General features: G+C 38.3%; 1 protein-coding gene across 2 annotated transcripts in view; it reads right to left on the reverse strand.

Moving 5' to 3' along the window:
• Nucleotides 1–11,118, reverse strand: part of ATP10B (ATPase phospholipid transporting 10B (putative)) — a 45,368-nt gene extending 34,250 nt beyond the window's left edge. Inside the window, exons 1-2 of one of the 2 annotated variants that reach the window (XM_088522586.1) lie at nucleotides 10,797–11,118; nucleotides 9,719–9,913 (exon numbers count right to left, since the gene is read on the reverse strand). In XM_088522586.1, coding sequence (XP_088378712.1) covers nucleotides 9,719–9,913; nucleotides 10,797–11,107 — 506 coding nt within the window. In that variant the 5' untranslated portion in view covers nucleotides 11,108–11,118. Of the gene's footprint in view, nucleotides 1–7,600; nucleotides 8,454–9,718; nucleotides 9,914–10,796 lie in introns of those variants that run through there. The other variant, XM_088522587.1, reaches the window with a different exon arrangement.
• Between the last annotated feature and the right edge of the window lie 410 nt (nucleotides 11,119–11,528).

Here is an 11,528-nt window from a genome sequence, read left to right on the forward strand (position 1 = left end):
TGCATTCTAATTCTTGAATTTTTCATTCTTCTCTCTCCTTTTTTTCTGTCTCTTCTTACAGGCTCATCCTTGTTTCTTTTGCTCAAAAACAGACATAAAAGACCACACTGAAGAACAGAAGGCTGTTGTAAGCTAATTTGATATTGTCACTCATTTTATAAAAATATTGCAGACCAGTTCCTATTTGAAAGACATTTATACAGGTGTTTGTTCACTGTTAATTGCTCAGCAAAGGAGATACCAATTATGAAATTAACAAAAACACTAAGCAATTGGGAAATCTTGTATCAAATAGCATCCTAGCTGAATTTTTTAATTTGTCTATGCACAAAGAGGACAGAAGCAATTTAGAATAAGATGATTAGTCTTCTTGCTGTCACAGACATTTGGCTATCATGTAGAGTTCATCTGTCATGCTTGCTAGGGTTTCTTGGGTGCAACCTTACCTCTGTGTGTCAATTCTTGCATAATCCTCAGGTTTCTAGAACACATTTTGGATTTTATCTGCTCACAAAATGCTATAGAAAGGCCTTGCCTGGCTGGCTGACTTACAGATTAGCCCGAAGAAACTAGGTTCACAAAAATAATCTTTTGCCAGCTTTGTGATAGTCTTTTCAATAATCCCCTGTGAAACACGCATTACGCACACAGCTTCAGGCACTGCCCTCTTACTAATTACAGAGGAGAATATGAGTCAGAAAAGCCAGGTGACCTCTTTTGGAGTACAGAAAAACTCTTCCTGAGCCCTGAGATGAGCTCTCAGGAATGCCCAGTGCCCCAGACCTGCATGCGGGTTGGCGGAGTATCTCCCTCTCCGCTGCAGAGCACCAAAGCTCGTGCACAAGTTGTGTTTCTTTGTCCATGTGCTCTGTTTCCTGAAGGAACACGGAGATTAACCATCTCCTACAATACAAAGGATTCCTACAACTTTTTTAGTGCTTGACGGATGTATAAAAGAGAGAAAAACATTTCACAAGCAACCTCTTGCACCTGCTGCCCCAGCAGCCTTACATGATTATGCACGGGAAGCAGTTTCATTTTAGCAATTCCCATAACTGGGAACACTGCCCATTTTATGGTCATTGATTAAGGCTGACAGCACAATCTCCTGTTGCTAAGTAAACAGAGGCACTTTTTAAATCTAAGTCTGACGAGAAACATGTAGAAAAGGTAAATACTTTTATGACATAAAATAAACAAGATGTGGTGATTGTCAATAGGCAGATAGCAGGCAGCGTCAGAGCTGTGGCATAAAAAGTATATGATCCAAGGTAAAAGTTTCTCAGTATCCTCTCTGCTTTACCAGCTAATTTATTATCAGCAATTAGTCGCAAGCAGAGCCACAGATACATCTCTTCTATCCCATGCTGATCTGGTGCGTTCCTGAGGGCTAAATTTGTGCCTAGAAAGTGTTTCCTTGGTGTTGTGTGATAATGGGCAGCCAGATACTGCTCATCAGAGAACGGGGTAGACAAATGGAGACAGCCTTGAGCGCTCACAAAGTCTGCCAGAGGTGAGCATTAGGCTCCTTGCACTGAATTGACTTTCTGAATGCATTTCGGGGAAGAGAGAATCATAAAAAAGAACGTCGGCTGTGGTTGAAGACTGGGGAAGAACATTGATAAATTATTTACTTTGTGTCAACAATGTAATTACATGTTCCCGAATTCAATAAAAATGAATTTGAGACAAGAACTGGGTCAAGAGGGATGGTGAACAGGAAAAAAAACAATCTGTAATTCTGCTCCCCTGCTCTCTGAGAGACATTAAAAGAAAAGAAAAGAAGAAAAAAAAAAAATCTTTCATATGCCTGCCTGTGACCCCTAGACTGTCTTAAAGGAAGATCTTTAGAAACCTTTACCATTCATAACTATCAAACCATTCAATTATTTTAACGACTCCTATTTTCTTGAACAGCTGAAATCTCCACCTCAGGATAATTTGCAGGTTTAAGCTGCTGTTCCTTATTCCTCTAGCACTCTAAGCTGTCACTGAATTATAACAATATCAGCCACATTAAAAAAAAAAGTCAAATACATAGATGAACTCAAATGTTTGTTATCATACGTAAAATCAATACAATGCTTATTTAAAACTGGCCCCCTCAGGCACCACTTAACCCATTCAGAACATTCAGTGCTATGCAGCCAACAAATAGAATCACATAGGTACTTAGAGTCTATTTTGACAAACAGAAATCCCGAATATTTTCATATTGTCAATGATTATGCCAGCTTTTATACGGAAAACTGCTTCCAAAAGATGACCTTATGGTCGTGTCCTCAAGGTTAGGAGCTACTGCCATGAAACTGCAATAACTGGAAACAAACAAGTGGACTTAGCTACCACTTGAGGAAGGCCCTGGAGAGGGATGGAACAGACTCTGAAATGTATCCATAGATGACAGCACTGAACAAGTTGGCCCGTAATATTGCTGAGCAAGAGAGATTTCTGAAGGAGAGAAGACGTTGCTCTCTCCTTGCCAATTCATCACACCATGCTACTATCACTTTCTGTAGTTGAGAAGGTTGTTTTTTCACACAGACATCAGCCCACGAGGATCAATAAATGACATTATTTAGCAAGAGGCTAGTCCTGTAATAAGCCAACATTAGCAAGCAGCTATAACCATTTCCCATAGCTGCAAACTTCCTCTCAGGATCTGAACAACACAATGAAATAGCGATGAGCATCTTTCAAAGATAACGAGAGTCAATGTTTTATAAAGTCTAACAAAATACATCTTTAATCATACTATTGACGCATTGGAACTTCCTTAATGCTAACCTCAAATCCTAAATTTGTGTCTGCTAAAAATGCCTGTAGTATCCTACCATGGAGGATACTTGCTCAGTGATAAAAGGATCCTATATTCAATCATTCCAAAATTGTATAGACTTAAGATAAGTATGAAAACTTTAGAGATATATTATGTCCTTGTATTTCAGTTTTTAACTTGCATTTTTGTCTCTGTTTTCCTTGATTTTGTAATGAACTGGAACAAATGAATAAATAAAATGAAGTAGATATCAGGAACACTTTAAGCACAACATACACTTAGACTTTACCAGGTTAATCTTGTAAGTTATGGTTCAAGTTAGTTAGGAAAAATCTCAGATTTCTTTCAAATACTGCTTAGAGCAAAACGCTACTGTTAGGATTCTGCCTTGCAAAAATCATTTATTTTGTGACTGCTAACCTTTAGCATTAGTTTTCAAGACCTATTAAGTTTCTGCAAAGAAGAGTCTAAAGCAGCTTTTTGCTATGGTCACCTCCTTACATGGCCACATACCATCTGGAGATCACACATAAGTTTCTGCTTCTCTCCCAAATTGAAATGTGCCATTTCAGACACTTAGTACAGGACTCAGTGCTAGGTTGTCACTATTCTGCAGAGGTCTCAGTTGGAAAGAGCTTCTCTTGCCTTTTGTCTTTAATAATTAGCTTCTACTGCTATTTTCTTCTGTGAAGCAGCTTTAAATATCTCGGCAGGTAACAGAACTTGAGGAAGGTGTTGATAAGGCAACACACAAACAGGTGGCAGAAATAACAACATCACTGCAGGCTTTCCTCTGAAGAGGGCAAGGATCCTTGGTGCAGTGAGGAACACTGTCTTACAAGGAGAATTGCTAACATGCCTGCTCGACTTGCCGGGGCTGCAGCCTGGACCATTTGGGTGTTGAAACTTGACTTCTGCATTTGGTCAGCTCAGCATGTTGAGTATTTCTTCAGCACACAGCACACATCATACGACGAATTAATGTTTTAATTATTTCTTCACAATTCTGGCATCACTGGTTTCAAGCTGTCACATGGCTGCATTTAACAAACCTTAACGTACTCTTTGTTCTGAGTTTGCTAAAAGTGTGAAGAATACCTCTGGTTAGCACAGACTGAAGGCCCTGTTTCTGCTTTCAGCAATACCTATTGCTTACTGAGGCATCCACTGCTACCTTAGCAGAGGAGCTAAAGCTACCCAGGCAATATACCACAGAATGCCAACTGCTAGTGATGGTTCCACACGAAGGAGGAGATGCTCATGTTTGACATTAAGCAAAGGGGTATCATGCTATCTTTGCTCATGAAAAGTAAGTTTCAATTACACTGCAGCAGATTATTATCCTGCAGTGATTTCAAAGCTGATAGCACTAACTTTTATATGAAGTAATTCATGCTCAAACTGATCAAAGTTCATGTTTTGTGGCTATCATAACAATGCATCTGCAGCCATGCAAGATATTATATAGAGCTGGGGTATGAAATCAGGAGACCTTGAGCCTCAGTTACACAAGTTCATACACAGTCAATGCACCATGTAGATGTGGAAGATGTTGCTATGTCCAAGTAAATCAATTGCAGTTCTGCCAGAGGACATGTGATGGGACTTTAAGCTGGCCAGAGGCTTGAGGTTTTTTTTCTTTTTAACAGGAGATGAAATCAAACTATATACTAAGCCATTTGTGGACCTGCTTGAAAACTAAAGCATCACAGAGGAACTTTACTGAGACTGCAGGCAGGTCACCTCATTTAGGAGGCCTGTTGACTTACTTAGTTAACAGGCAAGCGCATAGGATGAATCAAGGCACATAAAATAGACTTATTTTCTGAATCAGTCTCTCAGATATCTGTGTTTAGGTGCTTAAAATTAAGCAGACAAATAGCTCAAATATTTCTAGTGTTTTTGTGGGTGCAGTTGCCCAACACATGCAGATTCAGGGAAGTGTCATCTTAAAGTATGCACGATTCTTGTATTCTCAACTGAGCGTATATTGAAACACTCAGAAAAGATTAAGTTAAACTTTCCAGAGATGCGAAATCAATGTAACTAATAAATCAATGCAAAACCTTACCTGGATGTTATTGAGTATTTGCAGACCATTAAAGCTTAATCTTGCAATATTTTTGAGGGGTTTGCCATATACAAGCAATAGGTTAATTATACACTAAGTATTTTCTCAATCACTTTAGAACTTCAAGGGGATTAAATATGAGCTTTAAGTTGCTATTTGGTGAATATTCACTTATTAACAGCAGCTGTCAGCATTGAATGTAGTGTACAAGCCAGCTGTGAGACTCTAAGCAAAAGACAAACTGGAGAGAGATGAGAGAAAGTAACCAAGTAGCTTTGGGGTAGTAGACTTACAAGAAAGATGAGAAGACTAATTCAGAACTTGACTAAAAGGTGGCTGGGTGTAGCAAAATGAACATGATAACAATCACAAATATTCAAAAACTATAATTAAACATTATGAAAAATAATAAATTAGGCTGATATTAAACCAGGTAACTTGAAGAATCTGAATGCAATTAAGAAGCGCTAACAAAAACGGAATGCTTTTTGATCACATGACAATTGCGATGACAATCGCATTTTGAAGACAGTGGAAGCCTCATTGCTTGGAAAAATTTAGAAGAAAGCAACTTCTTTTTTTAAAGAATCCCAGAAGAAAAGTGGCAATTAAACATCCTCATCTGCATTTGGATTTTTAGTCTTTTTTTTTTTTTTTAAACGTGTGGTGTGATTTCTTCCGACAGCTTAACAGTTTATGAAGTCACTATATCTCCCCAAGACACTCTGATAACTATGGACTCCCCTTTCTTCAATTAAACATTTTTTAAAATATGCTACTTGAAGTGTCTTTTTTCTTCGCTTTGCTACCAGACTAGATTACAATTGGAGCTGATCTCTGTGAAAATAAAATTAAAAGAAATGCGTCTACAGGACAGCCAATTCAAACTCAATGTCCTTCACTCCAAGCAAGAAGGTTAAGCTACTGCATTTCCCCTAGCCTTCAAGAAAAATTTGGAAAATATTCAGCCTTTGAATAAGAGAACTCTGCCTTTGCGTTTCTTGTGGAACATGGAACCAGAGTTCTTGCTATTGAAGTCTGAAATAATGAAAACATACTCTTTGGAATTAATACTTTAAATCTAATTAATTGTTCAATTTAGGATGGAAGATCAGCTGCTCCATTAAAAAGAATTCTCTGCTGCCACAAAATTAATAAGACTTGCAGGGTCTAGACAAAGACTTTCACCTATGTTACAAAATTGCCTACTGCAGATGATTCATAAGGAAAAAAAAAAATAGAAGACACCACACTGTTCCGTGACTTTGCAGCTAGCAAGAAGAACAAGAAATACCAGCTTCCGAAAGATCTATAGAAGTCTGATTAAAATTATTCATGATATAATAAGCTGTAACTACAGATTTGATGGTAGTTGTAATTACCCACCATTTTTCCAGACAGGATGAATGTTGTAGTGTGAAACCCTCCTCTTTTCTCTTTCCCTTACATCACCTTTTTGGGCCATAAAATTTTGGTAAAAAACAAGATTCTAGACAAGATTTATTCATAGATCAATCTTTTTTATGGGATGGAATGACCAATTTTAAGGTGGCCCGATGTCACATTTGAGCATAAGAAAGTATCCACAGCTGTGACTCTGGATCCATACATAGTCATTCCACAACAAATGTTTTTCTCTCATATAAAACCAAATTTTATTGTATTTCCCTGTGTGTCTCATTCTTGTAGTAAATGTCTTATGTACCTGCACATTACCACCATCCTTTTATCTAAAGGGGAAATAAATAAGATTTAGATTCTTTTGCAGATCTATTCACTAGTACCTGCTCCATCACTTACTATTCCCTTTCAGACTCGCTATAAATAACAAGCAGGTTTTGTTGCCTCATGGATTAATGCAATATTGAAAAGATTAAAAATCCAGCCACACTGCAGCCTCGAAAATGGGCAAATACATTGTCTCCTTGTTTAACCAGCAAGACAGAAAAATAAAAGAAACATATGCCCAAGAAACAAATGGGGATGGCAGCACAGCGTGACAAGAGTCAGACTCTGCAAGATTCTGTGTGTGAGAATGTATATTTTGTATCCCAGCACTGGTGATTAATGTGAGAGATGATAAGCAACTTTCAGGGAAATTGGAAGTTTTGCTCTTCTAGCTCTCAGATGTGATATTTTAACAGAAAAAAGTCATCTACTCAGAGGCCAGATCTCATACCAATAAAATATGATTTTGAAAAATCCTTAAAGTCCTAAAAGCAGGAAGGTATGAACTATTTTGAAGAGCTCAGCACAGACACTCAAAGTTGATTCAGAGATGGTCAGAGGCATATATTACTATCTTATGGTTTTAAACTATATTTTTAGTCAGTTTTATTTTCCTATGATTGAAAATACAACTGAAACCTCAGAGTTCAAGGTATAAAATTCAGAGAAGTGAAAATGGCTACTTAGATACAAATAGGTGACAGCAGGTTGCATACCTGATGTTGTTTTGTGCTACCTTATATTGATAGAATTGAGGCCTCTCTTGAAATTTCATTATAAATCCAGGTGCACAGTAGTTATTTGAACACCTGGCTTCTGCTGTCCTCCAAAGCTCAGAGATTGCCACCCACACCACTGCCATGCAACTCAAACTTTCCCTCCCAGTTGGAAGAGGATGCTTAAAAGGCTTAAGCACAAAAAAAAAAAAAAAAAAAAAAGACTTCTTAAGAAGAAAAAGCATCACCATAGATGAAAGATCCTAAGCCAACTTTTTTTCTTAATAAAAGCTTTACAAAACTCACCTGCTATAAACGTAACAGCCCATATTATTGATTTCTTTGTCCAATTTGTACCGCCGAAAGTCCTCCCAAGCATCTTTAATGGCTGTCATGGCCATTATAACACAAATAGGGATCACAGAAACTTCTGGCTGGAAAGCATTAAGCACTGGCACAAAATTTAGCAGTGCAATGGCCACAAAATAAATATTGGCAAAGCGGTGAAACTGTTCAAAGATATTTTTAGGAAGGAAAGTCAAGAGGGTATATTTTGTAGTCTTAATTTCATTGCTGTCATAATGTCTGTTTGGATTTTCCTTCCACTTTTTTCCAAAGGACAAATTGGAGATGATTGCTCGTTTATTTTCATTTTTCTTCTTCCTTTTCTTCAGTTTTCCTCTCCTCTCCATTTCCTCACTTTGGATTTCGGTGTCGGAAGCAGCACACTGGCAGCACGTTCTTCTGAAAAAACGCTTTGTCCATAGCATCACAGAGAAGCAGCCTCGAACGCTTTTCCATGACATCTTGCTCCTCTGTCAGAATGTTCCTTCAAATTTAACAGCAACGAGGTGAGAAGAGTTCCCTAATGTGGATGGGCTTCAAAGCAGGAAGGAGAAGAACGAAACTCTCTGGAGTCCAAGGTCTCACTGGTCGACTCCAGCGCGCGCCTGCCCTAGGACAGGTAGCACCCTGGTAGCCAGCCAGGTCCGAGCACCTCTTGGGAAGCACGTCACACCTACAAAGCATCCTGAAAGGGTTGTTATTCCAGTTAGGATACACCTGGAGGCCCCATCCCCGGCATTTCCCTGGCTCAGCGGATCTGCTCAGGTGGAGCGTCTCTGTTTTGGCACAGCACTGGAACAAAACGAAGTTGTGTGCAGGTTGAACTGTTCACTTGAAGCTTTTTCGAGTCCTTTGCTTGGCACGGGAGTTGTCAGGAAGTTCAAAGGTAATGGGCAGAGCACTGCAACTCTGAAGTCAGCAGCAGGTTGCTATAAACCTCCGCAGAGCCACTGCTTCTCCCTTCACCTATTTACTATTGATTGCCACACCCATTACCCAGAATATTCAGAATAACAACCAACCAAACCCCCAAATTCTCTTCCAAACCAGGCAAGCCTATGAGTCAGTAGCTGTGTGGACTAGAGACACGTGTAGGCAATTAAAGGGAAGGTAACCTAGACCACTCCTCAGCCCTGTGCTTCTGCTCAGGTAGTCGTCCAGCCTCTGGGCATTCAAAACATCTCTCACTCAGTAATTTCTTCCCACCCTACATTTCATTTTCCTCATCGGCTCTCATACCTCTGCATGTAACTAATTAATTAATTTCCAAGAGAACTGTCTGAATTCATATGGAACAGTAATTTTTCCTCTATGGATCTGGACTTAAAAAGAAGTGAGCAAAAGAACAGACACAAGTATTTTAACTCCTTCTAAAGCAAAATTCTGGTTATGTTATGTAGTGACAAGTTAACTCGTGCTAAGTCAAGTTATTACTTGGACAAGAAACTCTGATGAAATCTACATGTTGCAACAAGAACAGCACATGGAAATATTTCTTCCCTCTGAGTCAGTACTGAGTAAACATTGCAGCTTCCAGCATATGGGTGTTGTACTGTCTCCAGTGTGAAACAGCGATGTATTGAACACTTGTACTTACTGGAAATACTATGGTTTTTTTCAGTTCCTGGTTGTACTTCACTTTGAATATAGTTCAATATTAATTTTTGCACTAATGACTTCAGTGGGAAACTTTTGAAAAATATGGTTCCAGCTTAATAAGCCCTGAGATCTACTTCCAGACTGGGCTGTATTTCAGGTGCTCTGTGTCACTTGTCTTCCAGATCCTCCAGCTACTTGGACAAGATGTTGTGTGTGCTTGCAAATCCATTTGGAAACTTGAAGTGAGAACTTCTAGGGCAGCCCACACTGCTGCAGCCTGAGACAAAACTTGAGTGATATTAGGATGACTGAGTGACATAAATGAAAAAAACACTCTAAAGACAAAGCAATCTTTATAAGAGCTTTTTCAAACTTAACCATGATCCAAAGTAGCAGCAAGGGAATCACTGTGAGATCACATGAGCAGTTTCCACCATATCCAACACAAGCAAAAAAAAATCACCAGTTTCATCTACTTACTTGTCATATACCCTGGTTTTAGAGGAGTTTATAGCCTTATCAAATTGGTATTTTCTGTAGTCTTCAATAGCATCCTTCACTGAGATGGCAAGCAGCACTGCAAGCAAAGGCAGCATAGTAATCTCCCTGTGGAAAACTTGCACTTGTGGGAACCAATTTAGAATCACCAGAAAGAGGAAATAGAGATTAGCCAACCTGAAAGGGTATAACGGAAATTAAATATAGTCAGAATTTAAAATATGTCTGTTTCTTGAAGTACATCCCCATTTTGTCTCACAGGAGCATTAATCTTTCCACATCTATACTTCCTCTTCCTCCCACAAAAAGCATTCATCAGTTACTTTACCAGGAGTCTGTGAGATTCATTTTGATTGTATTATAGCTGCCTTAAGTTTTCCATGTATTACAAATACTTTTTTATCGGGGAAAAAAACTAAAACTCTTTAATGATCCTGCACTGTTACAGTCTTTAAATTAAGCACAAAATCAAGCAAAATCCTCAAAAACAAACCAATGTAACAGATGGGTATAAAAACATATATGTTTGGAACTTTTTTGTTTAGTTTACCAAGTATGAGTTTACCAAGTATGTGGAAATGGAAGATGAAATTATAGAGATATAAATCTAATATATAAAACAGAAATTTCAAAGCTAGAGATGGATAGATAGCTTTTTGTTTTTCATAGTGATATTTCCCTACATGTGTTTTGATATGATTCTAGAAAATTTCCTAGATGCCTGAACACATCCAATGAAAATGTTCCATGCTCGTAAAAATTAAGGGTTTATTAAATGCAGAAAGAGGATTTTAAAAATATACATATGTTTGAATTTTTTACATAGAGGACTGTTCTGAAAGAAGTGGATCTCAGGATCAAAATAACAAGTTATACATGCCATTGGTTAACACATACTTTAGCCCTTCATTTCAGTGTGAATCAGCTACTATTTGGGTATAAACAATCAACTAAATTTTAGTATTACAGTATCTATAAAAGTAGCCTTTGGTCATTCGCCTCAGATATCATTCTTGAGAGAGAATTCTTAAATATCATATATCACTGAATGAGATTTTACCTGTGAAACTGCTCAAAGAGATTTTGGGGCAAAAAAGTGAGCCAGGTGTATTTTGTGGTCTGGATCCTGTTTCCAGAATACAATCTTGCAGCGCGGTCCCAGGCTTCCTTCTGTCTCTCATTGTTGGGAAACACAACCCTCCACTTGTTCAAGCTCCCTTTCTGCCTGTCTTCGACAGAACACAGTAGCGGGGTCGATTCTGAGAGGGACAGAGAGGGACGGGGAGCTCCTCGGCGCTGCCAGCGATACAAAGCTGAGTCCACAGACAAGGCCATTTTCAGGAGGGGTGTCAGGCTGAAAGACAAACGCATGACAAGAACTGAAAACCAATTCCATTTTGGTCGAAAATTCACTTTGTACCTTGCCAGGATAGGTTTAAAGCAGCAAACAATACTACTGTTCAATACACTACATGTTCAGTCTTCAAGTTCAGAGCAGCACAGAATAACCAGTGCAACAAAATCTTCAATATGGAAAAATCCATTTCTATCTCTGTGTGGAAAGAAATTTAAAAAAAAAAAAAAAAAAAAAGTTGTGTGCTGTAACTTCAAACTAACGTAGATAAAAGCCAATTTAACAGATGTGACCAAGTTGTTTTTTTTCCTACCACAAAGTTTCTATCATTTTTCTCAGTCATAAAGCTTCCACCGAATCTTTTCAAGCATATTTCTTCAAATGTCTCATACTTTCTTGCAATACTTTCTGCATTTGTGATTACTTACAAAAGGACTG

Source organism: Tinamus guttatus, unplaced genomic scaffold, assembly GCF_059628265.1.
Source record: "Tinamus guttatus ecotype Peru unplaced genomic scaffold, ASM5962826v1 Tinamus_guttatus_pri_ptg000155l, whole genome shotgun sequence".
Classification (NCBI taxonomy): Eukaryota; Metazoa; Chordata; class Aves; order Tinamiformes; family Tinamidae; genus Tinamus; species Tinamus guttatus.